At 39.5% G+C, this 26,970-nt stretch overlaps 3 protein-coding genes across 5 annotated transcripts in view; 2 read left to right on the top strand and 1 right to left on the bottom strand.

Annotated features, from left to right (window-relative positions):
- Positions 1-4,146: 4,146 nt before the first annotated feature.
- afp4 (antifreeze protein type IV) lies at positions 4,147-6,333 on the bottom strand. The gene is made up of 4 exons (XM_020644485.3): positions 6,252-6,333; positions 5,996-6,070; positions 5,435-5,585; positions 4,147-4,549 (listed from the first exon to the last, which is right to left on the bottom strand). The coding sequence occupies exons 2-4, from the start codon at positions 6,045-6,047 to the stop codon at positions 4,288-4,290; spliced, it is 465 nt and encodes a 154-aa protein (XP_020500141.2). The 5' UTR covers positions 6,048-6,070; positions 6,252-6,333; the 3' UTR covers positions 4,147-4,287.
- Positions 6,334-14,365: 8,032 nt separating this feature from the next.
- On the top strand, positions 14,366-20,536 carry rbm8a (RNA binding motif protein 8A). 2 transcript variants are annotated; one of them, XM_020644477.3, is made up of 6 exons: positions 14,366-14,503; positions 15,098-15,157; positions 15,247-15,324; positions 16,360-16,496; positions 19,779-19,915; positions 20,124-20,536. In XM_020644477.3, the coding sequence occupies exons 1-6, from the start codon at positions 14,437-14,439 to the stop codon at positions 20,170-20,172; spliced, it is 528 nt and encodes a 175-aa protein (XP_020500133.1). In that variant the 5' UTR covers positions 14,366-14,436; the 3' UTR covers positions 20,173-20,536. The 2 variants fall into 2 exon arrangements, with proteins under 2 accessions (XP_020500133.1, XP_020500135.1); XM_020644479.3 differs by having other exon boundaries at positions 14,399-14,497.
- A 393-nt stretch (positions 20,537-20,929) lies between these two features.
- The window catches only part of otud7b (OTU deubiquitinase 7B), a 45,986-nt gene continuing 39,945 nt past the window's right edge, over positions 20,930-26,970 (top strand). For both annotated transcript variants that reach the window (XM_020644516.3, XM_065958017.1), the window contains exon 1: positions 20,930-21,100. The gene's annotated coding sequence lies outside the window, so the exon portion shown is untranslated. The remainder of the gene's footprint in view (positions 21,101-26,970) is intronic.

Raw genomic sequence — 26,970 nt, 5'->3', positions numbered from 1 at the left:
CACATACACACTAACAGGGTTGTCTGTGCAGAAGGTCCGGTGAGATGGCAGCGCTGTTGGCCGACATGCTATCAAGTTTCAGTAAATACTCACATCCTCCTCTGCATCCATGTTCAGGTTGTACAATCAGGAAGAATCAGCCCTACACAATTAAATGTTAGCGTTTTGCAGAGCTGAAAGCAGAAAAGAAAAGGTCGCTTTTTCGCTTCTTTGGCTTGCGGCAGAAAACCTGATAAATTGGCTTTGAATGACTGAGAAAAGGAGAAAATATGTCTGATACTGACAGGAGAAGAAGAATAAGATCATAAGAGGCAAACAATGTTCATACAAAGGCGAAGGCAAACTCTTTCTGCTCTTAAGATATCATATATGTGACACTTTATGACATAAATGCTGTTGATAAGATATCGATTTAACAACTCAAATTGAAGTGCTTTATATGATAAAACAAAAAAAATAACAAGCATATAATGTGTCCGTGTAATCTGCTCAGTGTAATAAGTGTCCATCAGTATAATCTGTGTCGATCACTGTGTGTCCAGCTAAAGCATTAACAAAATGGCAAAGTGCCATCAGAGAGAAACAACTGACTGAACGTCTCCCCTCAGAAGCTGACATGTCCAAATCACTATTATTAATGTTAAATTATTGATCATGATTGATGCTCTGAAAGAACTCACATGGAGCGTGTACACCTATAGGAGTGAAGTTCATGTATGTAGAAGGAGCCATGACGTAAAGCAGCAGATTTTTTCTTGATCTTCGGAGGACATATTAACCATTTTTGAACCTCATATTTGTGATGTTTTTGCAGCGGCCTGTGTCTCCTTAGAAAACCGAATCAAGTGAATCTGATGGAAATGTAAAAAAAAAAAAAAAAAAAGAGAGAGAATAATTCATCAGCCTTCTGTGTGCTCATATTGTTTAAATGTGTTAATATAATGACATAAAAGTTTCTCACATGCAGCTTTCTTCTAACAAGGGCAGCGATTTCTTCCATCACTCGTGAATTTGCTGATTATTTCCTTAAATTAATTTGTCCTTTAAAAAAAAACAAAAAAATGGCATTAATACCCTACAGATTATTCCAGAGTTGATGATGATGATGTCTGAAAATGTCCGATGTTGTCAAAGCAAGAATTAAAATCACAAAAAAAAGACATCTTAATGTGATGACAGACCAAGAAAAGCAGAACAATTCAAAGCATTGACATCTTACATCCATCAAATGCCTCCCCACAATATAATCAATGCAGCTATGATTAAGTTTTCACTTCACTGTTTGTGCAGCTTTAACTTGAACATTTAATTACATCTAACATCATTAAAAGGTGTTTAAACCTGATCAGAAAAAGCTTTACTCCAAAGACAAACGACTGGCTGCTGAACACTGGATGAAGTTTCTTCTAATGGAGCTTTAAATTGTAAAGTGTAAATATTATTTTTCATCTTTCACCTTCCTCACTGACTGACAGCTGAATCAAAGTGACACTGAACTGACAGACACTGACATCAGGAGGAAAGAGAACCTAACGACATCTCGTCGTCACTGTGTGTTTTCTCTCTCTCAGGGTTTTTTTCACCGGCTGTTCTTGTTCAGATCTCACACTTCTTCCTGGCAGATAACCCCCCCCCCCCCCCTCCCCCCGACGTCGATCTCTGAACCTCCTTCAAAACATCGTGTACTTCCTCTACTAGAACATCTGGATCCACAACCCTGAATCTAAACCCTCCATGGGTTCACACAAAAAAATGTCAGTTCAAGGTAGTATCATTCATGTTTTGTGGACTTAGACATAAATACAATCCAGAACAGACAGAAACAAGATGATGAGCGTCTGATGTAGAAAATGCTCGACGACAGATGATTAAGTAGTCGTACAAAGATTATTGCAGTAATCTAAATAATAACTGGCGTAGGGGGAACTTGTCATCAGTTGTTTTCTCTCTCTCTCTCTCTCTCTCTCTCTCTCTCTCTCTCTCTCTCTCTCGAGCATGACTTCAAACATTTTTACAGATTGTTACTTGACAGGCTGCCAACAAATTCATTTAATCTCCCCTTGCAAAAGGAGAAGGCCGCACTGGACGGCCTGTTCTGCTGCGACGCACACAGACCTCGGCCTTCAGCTGAGGGGGGAGAAAGTGCTGAGGGGGGTTTCGTTTGGATCGAGAGTCATGCAGGTTTGTAAAAAAAAAATTAAAAAGAAGCTCTTGAGCCTTCCTTCACCTTCAAGACTTGGATGAAATGTTATAGCTCAAGGAGGCCACCTTGAGTACGGCTGTTTATCTTGCTCTGGAAGCAGTAAAAATTAAGAGAATAAAAATGATTTTAAATTTATGCGTTTTATTTAAAGGTGTTTCACAATCAGTTATGATTTCATTCGTACATTTATAGTGGAAGAAAGCTCTATAAAGGGTTTATGGATATATTTTAGAAGAATGCTGCTCCATTGATGACAAACAGGTACATTTTGTGGCCCTCGCTCTTTGGATGAGAGTCCACAGCAGCGTGGAAGACTAGTGATTTTGTTGTTTTTTTTGTGCTTAAACTGACAACAAGTCATTGTCTCCCTCACTGCTTTGAGACACAAAGCTGGAGCTCAGGCCAAACCTGCAGCATTCCTCTCTCAGAGTCACACACCAGGCTCTCATTTTACATTCAGTATAGATCCGGAATAAAAGTCCTTTTTTTTTTCTTTACAAAAAAATTATTCCTCGGAATAAGAGCAGTAATCACACCCTGATGTCGGACTATTGTGCACAGCAGGCCGAACTGGGTCAAGTCCAGATTAATCTCCGTGGGGAAGACAGACAATTTTGGGGTGAAAATTGGCTTCAAAGGTTTTGGAGTAATACTTATTTAATAGTGGTGTTTTTTTTAGCCTATGAAATTACATTTTGCAGTAAAAGACTTGTTTCTCATAAAAAAGGATAAATGTAACTTCCCAGTGGAACCATTTCATATGACTGAAGTCGTGGCCTACAGTAGTTATGGATAGTTATGACTGGGCGTCCTTTACATGCAGCTTTATGAATCATTGCATGTGTTTTTATTCTGTGGTGTTAGAGTGATTCTCTTCCTGCAGTTGTCAATAAATCGTATCAGTTTCAACTGAAATGTCTTCAAGGTTTCTTCTGTGCAATAACTGCTTGTTTATTTATTTACTGTGCAATTACAGATTATTTATCTTTTCTAGTGTGCGATAACTGCCAACATATTCTTTCATTTACTGTGAAATAAAGGCTGACTTTATCATGCTTATTTATCGACTTATTTACGGTTACATTCGTATCCGTATGAGACAGCAGCAAACGGGAAGTGGCTGAACCTGAGTGGTAAGAAACACATTTTCTGTGAGCTCATTTGTCTGAAGAAATGAGACACATATACATTAAGATGACCTTAAAGTATAGCTAATAAAAAAGTTTGACTGTCCTGATTAAAAGAGAAAAAATAAAGTGTGGAGAGGCAGTCTTAAACTGAAAGTCCGAGGCACTCTGATACCATATAAAAATCCTTTATTTGTCAGGGATTTATTTGTTTTCTTTTTACCTTAAAGTGTTTTTGAACACTGTTTGAACCATGTTTCTCATTCTGTATCCTCATGAGTTGTTTATTTAAAAATAAAATGTGTGTTTTTAGGTATTTCTGAGATTCAGATGGACCTGTTGAACATGCATATTCATGTGTTTCCTATCTGATTATTTTCTTACATTCCTGTGGGATTTATTTATTTTCTTTCCTGGGATATAAACTGGTTGAGGTCAAACCTGTTGAGCTCGTACACTCACAGATTAGTTCTGCTTATCATTCTGAATGTGCGTCCGGTTCATTATTAGCCTGAAGTCAATGATTCCATGAATTCAGGTTGATGTCATAAGCTGTGAGTTGGACTCCAGCCTATCTGACAGCCTGCATCTGAATATTGACCCATAAATGATGGAAAACATTGACGAGCCAAAGGTTAGAGGTAATGTTTCTATCGATTTTTACTTTCTATAAGTAACGGCCATCATATTGTGCCTCAATTTATTTCATTTCTACTTTATTACTTGACCTTTAGCTTCATATTGATTAACCTCTGTGCTCAGTATGCAAATGAAACTTCGCTGTGTCAAAATAAAAGATAAATCACCTCAAAACGATGACTTTCAAACCCCTTTATTGATGAAATTCAAGCATTACATCTCAGGTGACTCAGAGATGGAGGAGTACGACAGCTCAATGTTAGCACAAGCGCAGCTCAGATGTTTCCACAGCTGGAACGAACCACCGGAAGGCTTTTTTTACTGGGGGGGCATCAGGGCCTTGGTCTGGTCCATGACCTGCTGGAGGAACTTCTCCAGCATGTCGGTCAGAGGTTTGACCTGCTCTTGGATGTTGTCGGTCAGGGGCTTGACCTGAATGTCGAAGGCGTCAGTCAGAGGCTTCATCTGCTCCTCCATGCTGGCGATGAAAGGCTTGATTTGCTCCTGCATCTTAGCGGCCTCGGCCTGGGCCTTCTCAACCAGAGGCTGGAGCTTGGCCTTGCTGTTCTCCATGTAAGTCCTGTGGAAGGAAGAGAGATTGAGAAACTTCTGTTAATCCCTGCTACTAACTCTGACGAGTATTTACATTTTTAAAAAATGAGCTCACACTGTCTGACCATTTCTATTTATAATTTTCTATCGTAATAAAAAGCTGAGGATGTCCGCTAATCACTACCAAACCAGGCCAACCAGAGTGGATCATCTCTGTATTAATGCATGTATGCAATGCAGGTAGTAGGTCGCAATCATGAGAGAATTATTGGAATAAAAACCTGTTTACCATCCGAGCAAGTCGCTAACTTTCAGGCTAACTTTCTACTTGAGATTATCTGTTTTAAATACATCATGCATCGTACTGTATCGTATCTCTTTCATCTTAACGAGAGACTGAAAATGACACACAAAGCTGTTTCCAAAGCTGCTTGTTCTGTATGTATTTGGGCAAAGCTTCAATTTAAAAAAAGGACAGTTGTTGTGAATAAAGTATCAACAACGTGCATGCATTCAGTGCAGAATGAGTGCACGTTAACTGTACGGAAAACAAGACATTTCATCGATACAGACTTTAGAGCATATATTGTCTTTTCTGTCAGGTTAACATTTTACTAAGCATCACAGAAGGTTCAGGCTGAAGAAGGATTTGATCGCGATATTAAAATTACAATCAAATCTGCTGCAGGAAAGTGAGCCCTTAACTTTGATCTATTGTTCAGAGGGCGTGTTAGCTGTGATGATATCATGTTAATGAGTTGACATCGATGACTGAATCTCAACAAACATGATTAAAACAAAGGAAAGGCTTCTGTCGTCTTTTCATGATACAAGCTGACTAAATGAATCACAGTAGGTGTCAGTTGGAGTTCAAGCAGTAAAGACAAAGGCGGTGGAGGTTTCTGCTACTTACTGGGCGGTGTTGGTCACATCCAGAGCTTTCACCTGATCCACCAGTTCCTGGGTTGTGGCGGTGAGGCTGGCAGACATGTCGTTGATGAGACCTGTGATCTTGTCCACATCAGCCTGGACGTCACGCTTCACCAATGAGCCGGCATCAGAGCCTGAAAATACACATTCACCGCTCTTAATCTGAATCCTCTGCATCATTCAATCCAAAAAGAAACACTGCAGGAAACAGAGACGGCTACAAATATGATCAGTGATGCTTTTAAACCAGCAGACTGACGTTTACAATTGCACACATGATTAGAGTTCTTCTCAGCCATTTAATTCGATTGATTTCCAGATGTTGATGTAAACTTTCACGGTTTTCCTCAGAGTCAGAATGGTCTGAGCTTTTCAAAATTTGTAACACTAAATCCAAAATGCGCATATTCTAAATAACAGCGTTAAAATCAGAGCCGTGTTTCGCACGTCAAAAAGTCAAGATTTTGTTTGGCATACAATGAAGCAAATCTAATGAGGTTCATTTAAATGTGTGTGTTTTCCAATCTGTGAAAATGTGTCTTACCGTGGGCAACAGCCAGGACAACAACAAGAGCGGCGACGAGGGAGAATTTCATGGCTGCAGATGAGCTAGACCAACCTGGAGAAAGTTCAAGGATCAGTCAGAAAACATTGAAAGTTGCAGAAAATAGAATAAAAGATGTCGTTCTAAACCGACTAATACTAATAGATGTATGATACTAACGTTACAAACAATACATCTGATTCCACAGCCATGCAAAGAATAATGAAACAGCAGAGTGAAGCAGGCAGCGACGTACCTTAACTCCTTGGGGTTTCTTGGACCAAATGGTGCCTTCTGTCAGCGAGTGAGAGGCTTATAAAGCCCCCAGGGGGAGGGGGGGGGGGAGGCGAGTTCAGTTAATCAAGGCTAATCAGGATTTAATCACTTCTTCCAACGTAAAGAAGTGACATGACACAAAGAGTACTGAACCTTGATGCTTGTTATGTGTCACAAGAACAGACACAAAGTCCTCTCTGACTGATGACTTCTGTGACCTGAAACTTTATCTCAAGAAGTGAACTGAAGTGAGGCAACTGTACTTTTGGAGTGTTTCACTCACATGCTGCAGATCTCATGAGCTCTAAGATATTTACAAGAGGACGTACAGTATAATGCTTTTTACTCCCCGTACTGATGGTTGTACGTAGTGGTAACATTGAAAATCAAAGGTACCTCATCACTACAACCAGGCCCTGAAAAATAAAGGACAAAAAACCTGTCCTGTGGCATCTCTCAACCTCTGTAGTTTTTAGAGCTTAATGCATTTATGTTTCCTCAAACTAGATTTAGAAAGTATCAACAATCCTCCAGATGCGTTCAAAGACAGGACAGTAACAGGGTAACAAGAAGCACAGTGACTGGAAACTGGAACATACAACACAGTACTTCTACATTTGGTTGATCTGCGATCTCCCTCGAAGGCTGTAAACTCTGGAACACATGAAACACCTGAGCTCAAATTAAAAAGGTGAAATGTTGGCTGAAATCAAACCAGAGCTGTACACACGTTTAAATTGTATCTTAAATCTGTAACGTTAACTGTGTTTATAGCATTTGTATTGTCATATTGTTTTGTATGTATTTGAATGTATCCTCATACAGTGTTATGTGGTTTTATGTGATCGAATGTTGTACATGTTTACTCTGTTTGTTTACACAAAGGCCTGAATAGGGACAAGAGTTGGAAATTAGCTAACTCTCTGTGCAGCACATCGTTTTCATGCTCTGTAATGAAACTATGTTAAATGGCATTCTCCCTATTAAATAAATAAATGAAATTCGATACCAACACAAATATGACAGAATTTAACATTTTAACTACCAAACAATAAGTTATTAGTATTTAGCTCTGTTTCAACCAGCTATAACCCCAAACAGTAATGGTTAATAGACTTGAGCTTGTAGCGCTTTCTAGTCTTAAGCGCTTTTACACCACAGGTCACATCTACATATTCACACACTGATGGCAGAGGTTTCTATGTAAAGTGACCATCTGAAGTAACTAATCACACTCATACGCTGCCGCCAAAGCAGCGGGAGCAACTTGGGGTTAAGTGTCTTGCCCAATGACACATCAGACATGTTGCTGCAGGAGCTGGGGATCAACCCTTAACCGTCTAGTTGAGAGACGACCGACTCTACCAACTCAGCCACAAGCACTGAGACATAAAGGAACATGCAACATATCGACATGTAAATATACTTTTTTTATAAATGTGTGGCTTCCAATTAAAGTCATCACACAAAGTACATCTCAGATGACTCCAAATGGTCTGAAACATGCTCCTCTTAAAAAGGGGAATCAAATTTCCAACATCCAACTTGAATTTATAGTAAATCAGATTAAATTCACAATGTGTCATGTGCCATCCTAAAGCTTTAATTTGCACTTAAAACCATTAAAGTACAAAAGGCGTAGAAATACACAAGTGTATTTTTTTCATCCGACTTCTTCTGAACATATACTGTTGTATTTTGTTAGATTCTGCAAATCAAATTGTTACATATATTTACTTTTCTACGAAGGAGTATTAAGGTAAAAGCACACAGATTTTGAGATTAAAGTCATAAATCTACGAGAATAAAGTCGTTATTTTATTATTTTATAGTTTTTATAGTTTTATCAGAAGAGCAGCAGTCTTTATGAAAATGAGGAACATGGAGCATCTTGTGAAGTTATACTTGAAAAGAAAATATGTCCTTGTGTCGTCTGTAACACAGATTGAATACTAACTCTCTGAGGAATGACCCTAACCCTAACCCTAAACCTTAAAACAACAGTTTAAGGTCTCTAAATATCCCATTAGTCGTGTTGGGTCTTTACGGATGCAGATGTGAAACTACACATTCTTTTGGCACATCAGCATCACATTGTCATGAGTATCAGGACCCTGAAAAGAAACTGCAACACACTGGGGCTTTCCCCTGAGAAAGAACCGCACTGACTTAAATTTACGGCTTTCATCTGGAAGTTTTAGAATCTTTTTTTTTTCTTTGACATGGCCCTGATACTCTGTGTTACTTTTCAAATCTTCTCTGTTATTGTTATATTTTTATTGAGAAGACTCTGAAGGAGTCTACACCTTGATGTCAAACCTTTTTATTTTGCACAATAAGACATGCAGCAAGAGGCGACCCAAAGACACTAGAAAACATATTTTTAATTTCATTTTCAATTTGATTTTTTTTTTTTTTATCACCTCAGTTGTGCAGCACTTTAGTCATCATGAGTTGTCTTTGACTGTACTTCATAAATCTTTGACTTTAGTCAGTTCACACATTGGTTGTACAAGTATAAAGACAGAGGCAGAAAGAGGCAGGAGAGAGCAAGAAAGCTGTTTTCAGTGGGTCCCGAACATGTGACTGGGAAGAAAATGTCTATGAAGTGCTGTTAAAACATGTTGGTTTTGTTTCTTCTCTTTGTTCTGCCATCTGAGGTCTAAACTGCACTGTTTTTCATTCAATAAATCGGATTAGTTGAAATCCGAAAAGAAAAAAGAAAAAAGATCCGAAATTTGGGTCATGGTTTTCATGAAGGAGTTGGTGGTGGGTCCTTAGACCAGTTGAGAACCAGTGCTTTAGAGGTCTTAGTACAGGACACTGAACAGAGGGGCTGTTGATGAGACAGTTTCTCAGTCGTTCTGACCTTTGACAACAATCTGGTTAATCATATCAGCTCATACTGAATGTACAGTGGCTGAAGGCAGCACCTGATAAACTCATCACTGACGATACACAGTGAGTCATACTGTAGTTCCTGTGTGATAATGCTGGAGCTTTTTGAATGCATATTAAATAAAACCACAACACCTCTGTTCCTCTAAAGATGCATCGACAAAGAATCAAAAGGTAAAAATCAGAGTATGTGCTGTCAGTGTATACTTTGAGTACATTCTCAGTGTTTAAAATAACAGATTGCATTAGTCTCTTTTGTATTCTAAGGTTGAACATTGCGTGTCACCATGGAAACCCTCTCGTCCATTTGTTCTTGGAGCTCTTGATATTTTACCGCACTCTTTGTTCGGGAACAATGAGGAAAACAAAGCAACGTTCTCATGTCTTAAGGAGACTTAAAGGAAGAAGAAGTCGTAGACTGTGGGAAGATTTCAGAGTTTGAACGTCTGCTTGCGGAGTGACTGAAGAGTTTGTCTTTTAAGGCAGACATGAGGAAGGAAAAGGTCTGGGCAAGCTCGAAAGGAGCGGGGGGCGCCGGTAGCCTATGTGATTAGTGCGCACGCCCCCATGTACGGAACCTGTGGCTCCTTTCCTGCATGTTTGTTCCCACCCAATTTCTGACTCTATCCACGGTCCTTTCTCTAAATAAAGGCCAAAAAAGCCCCAAAAATAAAGCTTCAAAAAAGCTTGACAGGATCTTTAAGATCAACATAATGAATGAGAGGAGAGATTCAGCAGGTTGTTGGCACTGAATAACTGGCTTACAACTGCATGTAATGCCCATTCAGTGAATTTTATTAACAATTTTAACATTTTCTGGGAATGCAGACATCTTTTTAAGGCAGATGGATTTTGCTTGAACATGTCAGGGGTGAAACTGTTCACCTCTAACCTATTTTACTCCCTGCCTCAACCATCAGTTATCTCTGCCAAGGACATGAGACAAAAGAAAGCAGCTTTCAAGAAAGACAAAACACAGCGGGATGAAAACCTTTGTCAAGAATCACGTCTGCCAGTATCTGAGGAGAGACCTAAAGAGGAGAGACATCGGAACCAAGAGACCAAGATAAGGATGAAATGCAGAACGTTCAGAGGTCAAACTGATATGTTTTGGGTCCAGGCTGCAAGGATATCAGCAGTCATGACTCTCTCCAGGATAAGGCGGGGCCCTGCATGTCAGTAGGTTCCAAAATCTCTGTGATGATAGGTAATAGAAGAATAAAGGGGACTCTGCCAAGAAACAAAAGGCAGTTGTGTGATTTTGCAAACTTGTCAAACTTAGCATCCATTCCTTTTGAGCCACAACCTGTCCCAAAAACGTTAGCAGATGAAGCTTCTAGGACCCTAAAGCTGGCTCTACTGAACATTAGATCACTGGCAGGGAAATCATTTTTAATCAATGATTTTATTATTGAGCACAAGCTTGATTTTATGTTTTTAACCGAAACTTAGTTAGACCAAAATAACAGTGCAGCTGTTCTTATCGAGTCAACTCCTCCCAACTTCAGTTTTGTAAGAGGCTAGAGTGCATAAGAGAGGAGGAGGAGTTGCAGTTTTGTTTAATGACTCCTTCCAGTGTAAGCAATTATCTTTTGGAAATGTTGCTTCTTTTGAATATATGGCCCTTCAGTCCACCCCCAGAGCCATGTTCCTAAATATTTACAGGCCACCTAAATACTGTGCAAACTTTTTCGATGATTTCACTGAACTGTTGTCTGTGATCTGTATTGACTTTGACTGTGTTATTATTGTTGGTGATTTTAACATCCATATTGATAACCCCCAGGACAGAGGGACTAAAGAACTGCTTCACACTCTTGAAAGCTTTGGGCTGACTCAGCACGTGACAGAGCCCACACACAACAGAGGGCACACTCTGGACTTAATCATCTCCAAGGACTTGGACATCTCCAAGGTTGTTGTTTCAGATGTTGCCCTCTCTGATCACTCCTGTGTTTTATTTGAGAGTACTATGTCAGCGTACAAAAGTATTCAAACAAAAGTGATCACAAAACGGTGTATCACTGAAAACACCAGTGAAATATTTAACCAGGTTTTCTCTTCCACAGCTGCCCTGTCCTGGGGCTCAGTCAGTGAGTTGGTAAATAACTTTAATTCTAAAATCACAAATGTTATTGATTCCATTGCTCCCACTAAGGTGAAGGTTGTCTCTGGTAGGAAAAAATCTCCATGGAGAAATTCGACACTGGTAAGAAACAGAAAAAGAGACTGTCGAAAAGCTGAACGCCGGTGGTGTATAACTAATCTCCAGATTCATTATGACATCTACAAAGAGAGACTTCACACTTATAATTCACAACTGAGGAATGCAAGGCAATCTTTCTTCCCTGACATCATCACCAGAAACAATAATAATGCTTGTGCCCTGTTTGCTACTGTGGACAGGCTAACAAACCCTCCTGTGTCAATAGCATCTGAATTTCATTCTACCAGGGCCTGACCTCCTGATTAATTACAAACCTTCCAGACCGCTAAGGTCGTCTGGGACAGGTTTGCCCTCTGTCCCCAAACATGGAGAAGCAGCGTTCAGTTTCTATGCTCCTTATATCTGGAACAAACTCCCAGAAAACTGCAGGTCTGCTGAAACTCTCAGCTCTTTTAAATCCAGGTTGAAGACACACCTGTTTACAGCTGCCTTTCATTAAACAATTTTAATAAGATTTTAAATTTTAACTCTGCACTGTAACTTTTAACTCTTTTTAATTTTTTTTCTTTATTTATTTCAATTAATTTCATTTGAATTATTTTTATTTGAACATATGTTCAGATTTAATCATTTCAGTGATTTTAAAATTTTCTATTTTAATGTTTCTTTTCTTTCCTCTGTCATGATGCTTTTGATGTCTTGTGTGAAGCACTTTGAATTGCCTTGTTGTTGAAATGTGCTATAGAAATAAACTTGCCTTGCCTTGCCTTATGAAATCTAAATTTGTGGTGTTCTTGGTAAAAGTAAAAAAAATTTAAAAAAAGTTTTTCAAAATGTAAATTTGTCTCAAATTTTTGTAGTGCAGTGTTTCACACTTTAATTTTGCTTTGCACTTCCCAGCCACCGTAATTTAGCATCAATTCATAACAAATACTATCTCAGGACACATTACAGAGAGAGCAGGTCTATACCATAGTTCTCTATTTTATTATTAACAAAGACTCAGCTTTAATCCAGCATGAGCACAGCAACTTGTAGCAACAGTGGCAGCAAAAAAAACTTCTCTAAGGTATATCAGTTGAACTTAAGTGAACCCACAACATGATATATATCACACACCGGTGTGAGTGCGCTTCAAGTGCAACATCGTGATAAATGCTTGTGAACATAAAACAAACCTTTGTCCCTTCTCAAGACCCCAGAAACACCTTTCACTCATAAACTCCTAGGATCTCTCCAGTAAGGTTCAAGATGAAGTACCTGAAATTGGCCACTGGATGGCAACCCTGCAAATCATTCAGCGCTGTCACATCTGCACAAAACTCCTAAAACAAACCTCCTGAAATTTTTGGGGTTTGTAACACATGTGAACACAAACAGATACTTTTTTTTCTTTTTTATATGGCCACATTTTTTAAATGTTTTTTCCACATGTTTCACAACAATACAAAACAATCAATGATGTACTGTTATCATACCTGCACATCTGCACAGCTTCTCCACTCTGCACCTTTTGTACATTTTGTGTTTTTATACTTTTACATTTTTATATTCTATTACACATTTTTAAATTGCTTTTTTGGATATTTTTTTAATCTTACTCTATTTAAGTTGACAGCAGGAGCACTGCTGTTTTATAGCTTCTTACTATTTTTGCTTTAATCTTTCGCTAATTGTTTTCGCACCAAAACACCAAGTAGAATTCCTCGTATGTGTAAATGTACTTGCCAAAAAAAAAAAAAAAAAAACGATCGAAGAAAGACATTCCCAGCACAATCCAGATCAGCCCATTTCTGTCACTTGATCAAACTCACCACCAGATGGCGATCAAATGACTAAACCTGAATCATGACCTGAACACAGAACAAGCAGCCTCAATAAAAGGACCATGAGTCTGTGTGAATGTTTGGGAGCCCTCTGTTGGCCATGATGTTTATTTCAAAGTGTGGCTGGTTCCTGAGTTTTACTCCATGCAAGAGTCTAGTGACATCATGAACCAATCCTAGAGGGCCCTATAGTCACCAACCTTTCTTTTATGAAGTTGTGTGGTAGGCCTACTTAGTCTGCTGCTACTGAGGCTGTTCATGGGGATGTGGGTGGATAGCGGAATCAAAAACAGGCTTAGAGGTTAAAATAATTAATTTGTTTACTTAATCAGAAAATGATTTCAGTAAACACCTAGGCTGTATGTTTTGTTAATTAGCCTAATGTCTTGTGAAAGAGGGGCGGATTATAGCCTATAACAGGGATGGGCAACTTTGGTCACAGCAAGGGCCACATTCATTTAATTCTGACTGCCAGGGGGCAAAATTGTAGTATACAAAAACAATTACAGTCAATAATGTCTCAAATTTAACTCAACATATACCAGTGATCAAATATTGTTATGGAAGTATTTCTGGTTTTCATGATTTCATGGCAGATTTTGTCATGTTTTCTTCATGTTTTGATATATAAAAATTGACCTGAGGGCCACATTGAGGGTTGACGAGGGCCGCATGTGGCCCCCGGGCCAGAGATTATTCTTCTTCCTGCTCCTTTTCATTCAAGATTTTAGATTTTATGTCTGTATTTAACTATATTGTTTGGTCGATGAATGAAATAAATGTACAAATAAAATGAATAAATATGTAGGCCTAGGCGATATCATGTTGGTCTCTCGTGCAAAACTGGAGAGTTGTTTGTTATATTTGGAGAGAAAAACGCTCATACCTGTAGATAGTCTCTAAAAACTAAATAGGGCCGACAGACTTATATTTACATTTATAGCAAAGGTTAAGTCAAACACAACATGAAGTCAGAGGGTCTTTGTTGCAAAGTAGAAACAGTGTATTTGTTGGCTGTTGAAGTTGGTAGATATAAAAACATCTACGAGTCAAAATGTTGAGAAGGAGTCAAATTCTCGTCTGCATAGTAATAATTATTGATGAACTAATTGATTGATGGGGGGGGGGTAAGTGAAGAAAAACTCGGGCGAAAACAAGTGTGATGAAAGTAAACTACTTACCTTTACGTATCCTGGCAACATCCGCCAAACGGGGTTTGCTCTTCCTGCGCACGCATCATCTCACGTTCAGAGGTTCAGACACAGACAGACATCATGGCGGACGTGTTGGACCTTCATGAAGCGGGAGGAGAGGACTTTCCTATGGACGAGGATGGTGATGGTAACATTATTTCTTAAAAGAAAAACGTGTTGGCAGCAGATTCTCCATAACCACAGCTTTCACATTACGTGTGGAGGTTGAGGTCTAACGTTTCATTGAAAGAAAAAAAAGGCCGCGGTCGAAAATGCATCAAACGCTTCCTGCGTGGTAGTAGGCCTGAGAAATGCTAACAAGCTAATATGAAGCTAATAAACACGCTGGTGGTTCATTCAGACTGGCTTTGTAAGATAGCTACTTAGTTATTGTTCATTCCTATTACTCCTATTTCGCGCAATAATTACGAAACGTTTATACTGTTTCCTATCGTGTTAGAAGAATTTACATGACATTTAGTTTGGTTCACTTTTAGCATGCTACATGCTACTGCTGCTAACATGGCGGTTAAGTCTGCCTGCAACTTTCTGCTTACTGTTAGTTACATAGACACAACTTGTTGTTTTAAGGTTATGTATCCCACAGACGTGTCTAATAGTGTAGCTCCTGTCGCGTTAGTTGTGGCTGATATTTGAGCAGAATACACAAAGAAACAGTAACTCACTGATGTTGAAAATTGTTGTTTCTACATTTTAATTTTGTTTACCTTTTCCTCCACAGAGAGCATCCATAAGTTAAAGGAGAAGGCCAAGAGGAGGAAAGGACGAGGCTTCGGCTCAGGTGAGTCACCACTCAGCTAGGGTTTTAAGTTATTTTAACACGCTTTAACACAGTTTGTAATACAGTTTGTTTTGTGTTGTTTATTCCAGAGGAAGGTGCCAGGTCCAGAATCAAAGAGGACTATGATACTGTTGAACAGGACGGGGACGAGCCAGGCCCTCAGAGATGTAAGTTTTCCACATCATACAAATTCTTTTGGTTTGTTGATAAATTTGTACATTTCAATTATATTTCTTTTTGTAGGTCGAGATTAATTCTTTTATGTTAATTAATAGATACATAATTAATTACAGTACCGTCTCGTATTTGTAGGATGGTAATGTTTGCAATATCTGTATATGTTTTTTTAAGACAAGTTGACTCAAATTTGAGTTTTTCTGTTAGGCTTTTCTTTAATAATAAATACATAATATTATGTTCTAAAATGCCCATTTAAGATAAGATGAAATATACTTTATTCATCCCAGCAGGGAAATTTAGGTGTTCCAGCAGCCAGCATACATACAAACACACAACACATATATACATACATATCCCACCCATACAAAAAAAACATGAGCCCACAATACAATTTGTGCCTGAGCTCAATTTTACACCACAAAAGTAATGACCATAACTGCTGTAGGTAGATGAGAAAAGTAAAGGGCATGTTGCATGTGCACATGCCATTTGTTTTTGAAAACTCAGGTATCAATTTTTTTTTTTTTTTATACACAATGCCAACATTTTATCTTCATTTTGAAAGCAGAGTAGAATTTGTGACTTTCTCCCCTCAATTAAAAAAACATCTCTGAATCAGTAGCAAGGTTGACTAGACACAAGCATCACTGGTAAATGTATACGACACAGCCGATTCATGTAACATTATATGCCGTTATCAGCAGGGGCTTGTTTCCATATACCACTGCACATTGAAGGTCATGGTTCAGAACAACCATATAGCATACTGACTTGTAGATATCCTTTTTCTGGGATAGGGGACACCAAATCTATTTTCCATGTTTACTTTGTTACATGCTGAAGATAGAATATAATTTCTTTAGTGTTTTTTTTTTTTTTTTTTTTTTTTAAACATAAAAGGCACAAGCTAGATCTTGTTAGGCTTCTTAGTTATACCAGTTATATTTGTTAATTTTGCAATGTTATGAGAGCCTTATTTATGATTTAACCCCTGAAGCCATTTTTTCTTCATCTCGTTGCAGCTGTGGAGGGCTGGATCCTTTTTGTGACAGGTGTACACGAAGAGGCCACAGAGGAAGACATCCATGACAAGTTTTCAGAGTTTGGAGAAATCAAGAACCTGCATCTCAATCTTGACCGCAGAACAGGCTACCTCAAGGTGAGAATAACCATGTATCATGTTTGTTTCCTTCATTTAATGGAAGAGATGTTTATATTAAATTAATGTACCGGTGAAACGATTGTTTTGGAAACACAAAAAATATGTCATGATAGATATATTTAAAAAGAAACTTCTTTTAGAAACGTCCCTTGCCTTATTCACGAAAAAAAATTGCAGAAATTATAAATAACCACATATAAGCGGGTTTTATTTGTAATTGGATTTTATTGTGCACATGTTACCCTTCCTAAAAAAGAAGATTTAAGTAACCTGGCATGGGTAAACAAAAATAGGAAAAAATTGTGATCAGAAATTGTATCCGCGCGTATGGAGGCTATGGTTCTCTAAGCGGACGGCCCAGGTTTGAGTCCCACCTGTGGCTCCTTTCCCGCATGTCGTTGCCCACTCTCTCTCCATGATTTTTGACTCTATCCACTGGCCTATCTCTCCATTAAAGGCCCAAAATAAATCTTTAAAAAAGAAGGTGAAAGAAATAAAAAGATGCTTGGATTTTCTGAGGGTAGTTTGAACAAGAATCATGTTTACACCACCAGGAAATAAACATCTGTTCTGGTTCTTCTGAATCGCGCTGCTTGTTGCCCAATACTCCTGAGGAGTTTTTGATTGTTTATGAAATGGTCTGAATTGAGTAGTAATCTAGAGAACATCAGAGACTACATTAATTGTTTCTGTTGGGAATTTTTAAATATGCTGGGGAATATGTTTCAGACAGGATGATATATAGCCCGCTGAAGAAACAGCCTTTTAACTTTTACTACAGCAAAGATTCAACATTCGACTGTTAGAAGGATACAGGAAGGTTTTTTGTTTGGTTGTGGCAGGGGTGCAAACTTGTCACCTTTCGGCGAAATTCGCCGTTTTGTCCCTTCGAACGTCGAATCGTTTCATACTGACTGTGGTCAGAGCGCTCAGTGCTCAACACAGCCTGAAGAAAGTAAGCTAATTCAGGGTCCTGTAGCCAATCATTGCAACGCGGTCGGCGTGAACCCGTCCGCGTTCAGTGTTTCCCCTACCATTATATTAGGGGGTGGCCCGCCCCCCTTGGAGGTCAAGTGTTTGTTTTTTTTGTTTTAAGATTATTTCTTTGGCGTTTTGTGCCTTTTATTGTAGAGATATGATGGCGGATAGAGTCGGAAATCAGGGAAAGAAGTCATTTAAGGATACCTTTTTGATAGAAAAGGACAGCTGTCATTATAAGTACACATGAACACCAAGATTCCTTCGAGTGTTTGTGTCGGCGTGTCCAGCAGATGTCGCCCTTGAGCACCAGCATGAAACCAAAACAACTCACGGGGCATTGTTGTGTTAGCATGCTAATGCTAGCGATCTTTATTGTGCTTGTATCTTCACACTGCATGTAAATTTAGAAACGCAGTTAAGCAGTGAGTACAGTATGTTATTCTTCTTTTCTCTAGTCCTTCAATTAAACAACTTTTATTCGTGAGGGGAGGAGTCAGCCGTCGTCCTGGCAATGTCAACAAACTGAAAATATGAATCGGAAAACGTCACAGACAGTGGGACTCTGGTGTTACACCCATTGTAGACAGTCATTACTCAAAGTTATTTTCGGAGGATATGCTTGATTTCTATTATATTTATATTTATGAAAAATCGCATTTAAAGCCTTTAAGCTAGGCCAGAGGGAATATAAACTTAATGAAAACCAGCAGGAGCAAAACATCAGGTTAATATATTGAAAATGTTACATATTTTATGATAGAAGAGAAAGTATTGCCATACTTGATGACTGTATTATTATGCTCTCAGACTCTTGCCTTGAAAGCTACTTGCATACTGCATATTGACTGCCCTTCACATCACCCCTTAGTAGAACATGGTAAGCCCTGTTCTGCAAATTCATCCCATTTATAAAAAGGGACTCAAGGTTGGAGCTCAGGTTTTTCATGTTTCACTGAAGCTTTATCAAAAAGTTAGAACAGAACATAGATATCGACAAGCAATTGTGTTTTTCTTATTGTTTGCAACGCTTCTTTAGTAAGTCTAATTGCTAAAATCGTCTGTAAATTAACATTTAAAGTTGATATTAAAAAATAAAAATCTTCCCGGGGGTGCATGCCCCCAGACCCCCTAGGAGGTTTGGATACATGTCACCTTTTTCATCCCAGATGAGTTTGCACCCCTGTTGTGAGTAAACACTACCTAAGCATGATTGGAACAAGACAAGCAACAGTTTAGAGATATCGCTTTGTCTGAAGGGGGAACAAAAGGAACACAAGTTGAGATTTGGGCTATAAATGGTGAGTTAAGTAGATAACCACGTGATAGGTTTTTGTAAACAAAGCACTTTTGCCAGATATCCACCAATGTCATATTTTAGCTCTGCTGCTGTAACAGAGGGGAGACGGACCAAACATGCATCTGGTGGAATTTGGGCTTACGTGAAACATTTGAGCCCGCTCAAAATTATAGTTTTATACCAGTGGCTGAGAAAGTTTACAAGTATAACATATTCAAACAGGGAACGATACGCGTATTCAATTAGACACCCAATTCAGCAGCGTTAAATATGTTATCAACAAATCAACTTATTGTCCCTTTGTTTTCATCCTATCAAAACAATGTGGTACAAGTCACCTTTTCTTCAAGCCATAAGGGGGCAGCAGAGTTTAGAGTAAGAAAAAAGCATCATTGGATATTAACTGTTTCCTCCTGTGTGTCAGGCTAAGGAAAGTCAGATTTTATTACAGGCTGTTTGTAGATTGTTGGCTTTGCTTTTGCAGTATGTGAGTTTGGTTTGAGCTTTGACGTTAGTCAACGTTAAGTATAGTGATAATTATATCTAATCGATCAGTAGCCGTGTCTAATGTACTGTTAAGCTTTTTAACCTGTGCAGAAATCAAAATCATAATAATTGCGGTCAAAAAAAGGATCCCAGTAACACGCTACTATGTTATTTTTTACACACCTTGCATTAATGAAACACACAATAAAACACCTTTCTTTTTTCTTTTAAAGATTTATTTTTGGGCCATTATTGTAGAGAAGGGATAGTCAATACAGTTGGAAATAGGGGAGAGAGAAAGGGAGAATGTTAGCAAGAAAGGAGCCGCAGGTCGGACTCGTACCCAGATCGCCCACTTGGAGGACACTAACCACTATGCTACAGGCAACCCAATAATTAAACACCTTTCTTTTTACAACTGAGAATTCCTTACATTTAGAATTTATTTTAACGAGACCTGTGAAATGTTTCTTAATGTGCACAGTCTCACATCATGTCCTGATTACCGTCCTTAGGGTTATGCATTGGTGGAGTATGAGACTTACAAAGAAGCCCAGGCAGCCATGGAAGGGCTCAACGGTCAAGACCTGATGGGCCAACCTATTAGTGTCGACTGGGGATTCGTCAGAGGCCCCCCTAAGAACAAGAGGAGGTAAGGGGGCTGTGTGTTTGGAACATATAGTAATATGGTAATATTGATGGGATTCAATCATGTTTGTTTTTTTTTCATACTAAACTATTCCCTGATATTTAAAGTTCTTTCAATTTTTAAGTTCTATCAAGATAAATGAATTAATTGGATTAGTTTTATTGCACTTAAAATATGTCCCTTAATGTCATAATTTGTTTTGCTTTTACAGGACTGGTGGACGGAGACGCAGCAGAAGTCCAGACAGGAGGCGGCGTTGAGTTTGACAGTTATCAGTGGCCAGAGGAGTTGCCTGTCACTTCCGACGGACACTTTAAATACCTGTCATCCTCTCATAAGAATCTAATTCCTGTTTAGTTTTTTTGTACACTATTTGTGGATCTATTTGTGCTATTCCTTATCCACTTGTTTTTTGTAAGATGTTTATGCTGTTTTACAATTCAACAGAAAGATATCAACACAGCACAGTCAAAGTAGTTTTAACTTGTAGCTCATACATTTTGATGCTTTTCTTGATTCCCTTCATTGTTGTTTCAGTTTGCTCAATGTAACGTACATTTTATTGTGCGGAAAGTGTTTTGTTTGATTACTTGGGTAAATATTAAACTTTTTTTAAAACTTCAATGAGTGATCTGTGTGTGTGTGTTTTATTTAGCACCGTTAATGACGTAGGGTTTACATCATCCTAGATGACCTCATCCGGGCAGTGAAGCCGCCCCGGCTATTTTGTCCACTCTAAAGCACCTGTCACTCTGGGTTCAGTGACACACTCATAGGCTGTTCGGACTAAACCCCTTGCCCCTCATCTTTCTACAGCCAATTGGCAAACGCATGCCTTGTACTCTGTCGATCTCATTTGGTGTTTACTCTATCGGGGAGCATCAGTCAAAGACCCCGAGGATGACCATTGGAGCTTCGGAACGTCAATGAATCTGAATCTCCGCTCTGATTGGTTGTCTCCCCTAAGGGGGCGGGCTTAACTCTTCGGTTGACGTTGTTGTTGTAAGTGGTGGAGAAATTACTTTGTCGGTGGCGGTCCGGTTTGGGATTTTACGCCTAATTCCACCTATGGAGATGCTAAAAAGTTAGGAAGTGTTGCTCCTGGGAACGTATCTAATATTCACAAGTTGAAACTTGCTGGAAAACCACATGGGACGAAGAAAAAAAACATCTGCGAGGCCGTCCAAGGTAAGCAGTAAAGGGATACTCTTTGCTACCAGCGCTAGCTAACGTTAGCTGCTGATTAGCCAGGCTTGAAGTAGCCACTTGCTAGCCAAACGTCACGGTTCGCTTCACTTATTTACAAACAAGCACAACTAATTTGTTAAAAAGCAATCATGCACATGCATTGCAGCTTTCCGAGGATACCATACGATAGCACATTCGGCGGATTTAAAGTTACTGGGATGAGTGTGAACGTCTCATGAACCCCATGCGTTTGAACGCCTCAAATGCGTTTATGTAAGCATGTGTATTGTTCGTTGATATTTAGTCGTAGCCTTTACATCCGTCTCAGAGTCAGCATTTAGAGACGAGCAATCAATACAAGCATTAATCTGCATCAATTTGTAGTGGAGTGAATGGATGCTGTAGATCACATTATCTTTATGACCTGTCAGCTGTGCAGTGTAAATACTGCATATCAAAGTTTTTTTTCTGACTGGTAGATAAGTCATTCACTGGCTGTTTTATCAGTTATGTTTCCTCTCTATTTAGTAGGAATTTAAATATTATTTGGCTTGTTTTTTTGAGGGATATCGAGAGAGAGAGCTGGCAGTCACGATCCAGATTATCTGGAGTCCAGTTTGTATTTCAGGTGCGTGTGTGATGTAACATTTGCTTAAAGCACCAGCTTAGAGGGGAAAACATGTTTACACTCATTCACCATTATTTCATAAGCATCAAGACTGCTTGCATTGAGATTACCTCAAGAGGAAAACTTGATCGTGTGAGGTAATTTAGCAGCACTGTAAGGCTTTTATTCTGCCAGGTATGTGACTACTTTGTGAGCTGGCTGCTGGTCATTTGAGTTCAGCCCTCCCGTGCTCGTTTTGTAACGAGGACTGGTTTTATTTGCCATCATTTCCAGTATCACCACTATGAGAGAGTGTTGCCTTACACCTCCCCTTGAATTATTCAGGTTCCTCAGTTTGTGGGCTCCTTTTGTTTGCTTGGACACCATCACACACAGTCAACATCACTTAAATGTGGGCCGGAGATACAAGTGCTTTACACTCTGTACTTGGCCCACTGGGCAATGTTGACGTTGTTTAAAAAAAAAAAAAAGCCGAAACCTGAATGTAGGAACTCCACTGTTAGTTAGGTTGATTGAATTTCAAGGAGCTAGGTGTTGTGTGTAGAAGCAAAAACAACCAACCTTCACAGCTGTCCTAACAGTTTATAAAGGCGATAGGGGATGATGTCTGAAATGATGTGCTCAACTGCGTAACACTTGGGATTTTATATCACAAGTTTTATCACATTACAATAACATGACGATATTTGCAGATATAATTCATGGTTGCCTACAGCTGGAAATTAGCCGCAAAGGCTAAAGCCGCTCCTTTTACAGTGCAGTTAACTAAAGCTAAACTAAATCAGAAAGTCTTTCATGATACCAGTATATTTGATTAAATTAAGCTTTCTATCGATATGAGACGGTTATTTCTTACATGAATATTTAATCACACAAAACTTAATTTAACAAACTTTAATACTGACCTCCTATTTAAATGAATTAAAATAACTATTCTTTAAGATGTAAAGCCCTTATAGGCTGATTGCTAAGTTAGTGTGTTTGGACATTAAGTAAAATGTCTGATCATTAAAATATCTGTCCATGTTAATAGATTGTTTCACACCTGCTCTTAGTAAGAATAAACTACCAGATTAGTGCTTACCAAAATAACTGGTTGGTCTATTCTGCTTGTCACAGTGCAGGTATTGTTCCTATGTTGAAAATGTTTCCTATTTCTGGGTCATAAATTAATTTAAGTTGCCTCTCAGCCTGGGGATCCACCGAGTTTTGTAGCACAAATATGAGAAGGTGTTTTACTTCCCTGATGCAAAGACTGTGAGGCAGCGTGAGCTTGCAATGTCTGTCGGGCTTCATTATGCAAGGCCTCAACACTTCAAGGAACATATTGATGCATACAGCTGCACATAGAGCACCTCAGGCATGTGTTTCAAGTAGGATGTAGCATCCACCCCTTTAATGCAATTTAGATTCCAAACTGTCAGTGTGACGAAGGACTCAGATCATAGGAAATATGTGCTTTTATTCACCCTTCAATGCCACCAAAAAACATACTTTCGCCACTTTGTAAGCGCTTACAAGATAAGAGCTGGTTTGTAAACACTTGAACGGCTCTATCAGTCGATGCACCAACCAGTCGGTAAATAAATCAACTCACAACCTGCCTCCAGTGGCCTCAGAACAAGGCAGGAGTATTTTTTTAAAGCTGTTGTTTCCCAGAGATATTGCAATTGGATTTTCTTTGAACCATTTGATTTTTGTTGCTCCACATGAAAATGTGCGGCTTGCAATCTGCAGCTTATCCCACAGGGATCTCCGACTGTGTTCAAATAGGCTGCGGTAAGCATTTCACCAGCCTGGTTTGAAAATGATACAGAGGCGATGGCAAGGACTATGAGACTGGTGAAATGTTTTCACTACCGTCTTATACAATAAGTAATGTGTTAACACTTGTAATGCCAACAGAAAAAGGTTCGTTATAGAACTATCATCTTGAAAGTTGCTAGACCTGGTGGCAATGGGATTATTGACACCCTGCTTCAGCTGTGACACATAGCAAAGCCATATGATTGTGCAATTGAGGGTAGAGCAGCAATTAACCAGTATGACTCTTAGTTTACGTTTTAACAATGAATGTAATAAGTTTAACTTGTTTGACCGTTTTCATTCAATGCACTCCTGAAAATTTCTAGAAAATTGAAGGAGGACTGTCCCTTGAAATCTGCCTGATCTGGTTGTTCATGTATGCACCTCACAACAAAAGACTATCCCTGTCGGACGGGAGGTGGGCAGGGGGGCCTTCTGAAGCAACAAATGGGGCTGCTGTGGCTCAGCTGGTAGAGTTTTCGTCTCTCAGGGTCGAGGGTTCGATCCCCAGCTCCTGCAGCAACAAGTCCAATGTGTCCTTGGGCAAGACACTGAACCCTGAATTGCTCCCGCTGCTTCGTCGGCGGCGTATGACTGCATAGGAATGGGATAAGTTACATCTGATGGTCTCAATACATAGCAGCCTCTGGCGTCAGCGTGTCGAAGAGGAGAAGAGAATAGAATAGTGTGAATGTACATACAAATAAATGTGTAGGTGTGACATGCAGTGTAAAAGCGCTTTGAGAAGTCAGAAGACTAGAAAAGCGCTTTATAAGCTGCGAAAGCAACAGAGTCTGCTATACGGCGCTACAATTAGAATATTTGACTTCAGGTCAATGCTATGTGTAGTTTGACAGAATCACAATATCTACAGAAGAGCGGAGAATAAGATACTGGTGAACACTGTATCGTCATGCACGATTGTGGGAATTAAACGTCACCATCCTCACCTACTGGCTTTAGGTGAATTCTCCTGATTTATATCCGGCTGTGTTCTCACATCAGCTCACTCAGATTTTCTGTCGAAGATACTACTCTGACCTTCTAGCACACCTAGTTCTATAAACGTCATATTTTCCTGTGAAGACTCCTCTGAAGGCCTTGAAGGCGTGGCATATCACATTTTTGATCGACTTCTCCCTGACTCCAAACCCAGCAACTTTCACTACAGAACACATGACTGTCAGCGTTGTATTGTGAAGCCCAATATAGCATGTCAAGACATCAGAGTCAGAGTCAAAGAATGAAGCTGCCCATGTGACAATATGAATTCCAGTTAGTCACAGAAAGTTGAAAAACATTATGCTGTGCCTCCCAGTCTAAAGTAGCTCTTAGCAAACACATGCGACGTTAGCTGACATGAGCCTAAGCTATGAATTAAATGCTTAATGATGGCTGTAGCATTGCTAGAGCTGTTTATGATGAAACTAAACTCCTAAAGAGGCTTACATTTGTTGCCAAAATTTTGCAACAATGGTTGATACTCTATGCTTGGTGTTAATTGTCAAATAGGAGTTAACTTGGTTACCACTGTAATAGATATCCAGGCTAAACCAATCCCAATTCAGAGCTAATATCAGGAAAGATTTCAGAAATTTTAATGACAGTATTTCATATCGGACTGAAGCGAATTTCCTGTACTTTTAAAATTCTTACAATAATGTACATGAAACCTCAGATTACATAGTTAGAAGGCTTTTGTGGATTTGGGTTTACAGCGGCTTAACATGGACCTCACTGACTGTGTTTGTGCTGGACAACTGCGGCTGTTTTGACTGACTCTGTGAATATAGTGTTTTCACAGGGTTACCATGCTGCTTCAGCAATGCAGAGGGCATGAAAATTTAAATGTTCTTGCTGGGCTCCCCCAAGCAGCTGCACAGTGAGTGTGCGTGTGTTTCTGTGTGTGCTTCAGTGAGTTCATCAGGGATCCAGTGTCAGTGTCAGAGCCCAGCCCATTTGGCTGTGGAGGTTTTCCCATAGGATCTCTCAAACACGGTCCGATTAATAAGTAAGTAGTCGAGTGCTTCTTCAGGTTAGTAGGACACACACATGACTTTTCTGTCGAGCATTCACATTCTGCACAATTTCACAGGATACCCCACTACCCCCCTCCTCATATAAGACATATCATGGTTCTCATATTCAAACAGCGGTTCATCTGGGCTCTAAGTAGCACGCTTTAGAAAGACAAGAACAGATGTGATATGAAAGAAAAAACTACCTGCGTTCCCAGGCTGCCACAGTGAGACAGGGATCAATAGGTGGCCTGTCTCCTAAAGCCTCTGTGTCCAGACAGAGACTTAGAAAACTCTGTGCAGCCCCACCCTCCCCTGCATGGCTGGTTGCCTGCCAGTCTTGTGACACAGCAGCCAGCAAGTGCCCCGGGCTGTTTGTGTGAGGGTGCAGAGACCTGGAAGGCATCTACCTGGCTGCCAGCAGCTACAACTTCAATGCGAACATTATGTTGTGGACAGGAACCTACCTACATTTCTTTTGACATTTCACACAGTTATTGTACAGTAGCCATGACTGTAATGTATAGTGGGATAGATATATGAGGAAAGATAGACTTACTAGGCAGCTTTAATCCCATACCGCATGAGACGTTATCCTCACAGGGGAGGCTATGGTAATGAGAGCTTGCTGTATCAGTTGTGTTTCCTTTTCCTGCTCTACATATACAGCACAGGATGTGGAAATGATATTCACTGTATAACTATACAAGCTTTCCTCAGCCTTTTCTACCCTGTCTGTAATTGTGAGTCAGGACATTTCTGGGCGGGGAGCTGCTGTGTTTCCCCCAGCCAACGAAAGCGCGCAGGTGAGGACACATTTCAGGGATTGGATGCGATACAAACCAGGCGAATGTGACTGATGTGGGCGTAGCAAAAAAAAGAGGAGAACATTATATTCATAGTGAGGAGAAACGCCAAGCGGATAAAGCTCGTTCCCAAACGACGGTTTTACCTGTGGACGCGGAGTTGGCCTGCTTTCTGTTGGACAGGAAGGTGCCAAACTCCGGTGGTTAGCTTGTGCTAGTGTGTGGTAGTTTGCAGTAAACATACACGCTAAACCTGCAGTGAGTAAGAGCTTCTGGTAGCACTGAAGCAAGGAGGAGGGGCCCAGTTTGAATGTTGTGTTTACAATCTGCAAAAAACATTTCTACTGACGCTATAAATTTTGTTATAAAGCTGCCAAACCCACTCCCACCCACCCTAAGTTCATTTGGAAGGACTTTAAACTGACCATATTACTCTAGCAAACACTGATGAAAAGTTTGATCATTTCAAGTTCCACTCCAGCCAACAGTGTTGGTCATTATCTTTTGTCCGTCACCCCTCTGCTGCTTGATCCTCAATGCTATTTTTTCAGCTTTATGAGGATTTTTTTGGTACCAATTTTTATTGTCAAAATCTGTTCCACAACTTGGAAT

Source organism: Labrus bergylta, chromosome 8 (genome assembly GCF_963930695.1).
Source record: "Labrus bergylta chromosome 8, fLabBer1.1, whole genome shotgun sequence".
NCBI classification, from domain to species: domain Eukaryota; kingdom Metazoa; phylum Chordata; class Actinopteri; order Labriformes; family Labridae; genus Labrus; species Labrus bergylta.
The sequence above is the reverse complement of the archived record's forward strand: the minus strand, read 5'-3'. Positions and strand labels throughout refer to the sequence as shown.

Coding starts and splice junctions, on each gene's coding strand:
- afp4 (XM_020644485.3), bottom strand. CDS start 6,047: ATGAAATTCTCCCTCGTCGCCGCTCTTGTTGTTGTCCTGGCTGTTGCC. Junction 5,586..5,995: donor TGTCCTGGCTGTTGCCCACG/GTAAGACACATT, acceptor GTGTATTTTCAG/GCTCTGATGCCGGCTCATTG. Junction 4,550..5,434: donor GATGTGACCAACACCGCCCA/GTAAGTAGCAGA, acceptor TTCCTTCCACAG/GACTTACATGGAGAACAGCA.
- rbm8a (XM_020644477.3), top strand. CDS start 14,437: ATGGCGGACGTGTTGGACCTTCATGAAGCGGGAGGAGAGGACTTTCCT. Junction 15,158..15,246: donor AGGACGAGGCTTCGGCTCAG/GTGAGTCACCAC, acceptor TGTTTATTCCAG/AGGAAGGTGCCAGGTCCAGA. Junction 19,916..20,123: donor CCCCCTAAGAACAAGAGGAG/GTAAGGGGGCTG, acceptor TTGCTTTTACAG/GACTGGTGGACGGAGACGCA.